The sequence below is a fragment of the Nicotiana sylvestris genome, chromosome 8 (assembly GCF_000393655.2).
Source record: "Nicotiana sylvestris chromosome 8, ASM39365v2, whole genome shotgun sequence".
NCBI lineage: Eukaryota > Viridiplantae > Streptophyta > Magnoliopsida > Solanales > Solanaceae > Nicotiana > Nicotiana sylvestris.
The window spans coordinates 10057994-10059356 of record NC_091064.1 but is presented as its reverse complement, the minus strand read 5'-3'; the positions used below and the strand labels follow the sequence as shown (position 1 = coordinate 10059356).

Genomic DNA, 1363 nt, shown 5'->3' with positions numbered 1-1363 from the left:
TGCAAAGTCGAGTGGAGAGCTACGTGAAAGATGATGGAGGTTTTGATCAAGATAATTCTTATAATAAGCAAGATGAGGAAATACAATATGTGAACAATTTTCAAGGGCAAAGAAACAACTTCCAAGTCCCAAACCAACAACAATGGTGACCACAAAACAATCATGGCAATTGAAATTCTAACAATCAAGGAAATTGGCATAACAACATCAATCAAGAAAATTGGGGTGGAAAAAACCAAGGAAATTGGTGAGTCAACAACCAAGGTGGTTGGGGTAACAATCAAGGCAACCGGGGTTCGAGTTTTCAAAGCCCCCCAATGTATCAACAAACGAGAAACCCACCTACTTATCCTTCCCATAGTTCAAGTTTATTAAACAATGAGATGGGACGTTTTGAGAACATGTTCAAGCAAATGATAGAAAAGAATGCTGACTTGGATGTCCAGCTTGCCTCACACAACACATCAATCCACAACCTAGAAGTTCAAATAGGGCAAATGTCTCAAGCTCTAAATTCTCGTCCTAATGGTGCACTACCAAGTGACACGGTGGTAAACCAAAAGGGTGATAACAATACAGCTCATGCTATGGCGGTTATCATAAGAAGTGGAAGAGGCGGGAATGCACCCACCTTAAGTGAAAGCGACTTGTTGATGATAGCCAAGTAATGGAAGAAGAAGAGATCCCGAACAATGTTGTTCAACCAATGAGGAAGTTTAGATTGATATTGATGATAGTGTGGAAGAAACTCAAGAGGAGGTGAACCCGTCTAGGGAACACATCATTAACATACCTGAGCCGGTAGTGCAAAAGGCAAAGGCACCATTGCTTAAGCCTCCACATCCATACCCTCAAATACTTTCCAAGCAAAATGGTGAGAATCAATTCAAGAAGTTCATTCAAATAATGAAGAGTGTTTCAATCAATGTGCCATTGGTAGAAGCTTTGGAACAAATTCCCGGTTATGCAAAGTTTATGAAAGATCTTGTGACAATGAAACGGTCGATGAATTTTGATACTATCAAAGTCACTCATTAAGTGAGTGCGATTGTTCATTCAATGGCTCATAAGTTGGAGGATCCCGATGCTTTCATGATTCCTTGTACAATTGAAAGTGCCAAGTTTGCTAAAGCTCTTTATGATCTTGGGGAAAGTATAAATTTGATGCCCTATATTTTCAAGAATTTAGGGGTTGGGCAACCAATACCCACTTCTATTAGATTGCAAACGACCAATCGTACCATGAAAACACCATTGGGTGCGATTGAAATTTTTTTGGTCTGGGTTGATAAATTCATTCTTCCGGCAGACTTTGTCATTCTAGATTGTGAAGTTGATTATGGAGTGCCAATTATTCTTAGGA

General features: G+C 39.5%; 1 protein-coding gene across 1 annotated transcript; it reads left to right on the top strand.

The window, feature by feature from the left end:
* The first annotated feature begins 317 nt into the window (after positions 1 to 317).
* Positions 318 to 1038, top strand: LOC138874673 (uncharacterized). The gene is made up of 2 exons (XM_070153448.1): positions 318 to 664; positions 738 to 1038. Exons 1-2 carry the CDS (start codon positions 318 to 320, stop codon positions 1036 to 1038), a joined length of 648 nt encoding a protein of 215 aa, XP_070009549.1.
* The last annotated feature ends 325 nt before the right edge of the window (positions 1039 to 1363 follow it).

Bases quoted from the DNA above. Each gene is read 5' to 3' on its own strand.
- LOC138874673 (XM_070153448.1), top strand. From the start codon at position 318: ATGTATCAACAAACGAGAAACCCACCTACTTATCCTTCCCATAGTTCA. The intron at 665-737 runs GTAATGGAAGAA...TATTGATGATAG, and splicing joins GACTTGTTGATGATAGCCAA to TGTGGAAGAAACTCAAGAGG.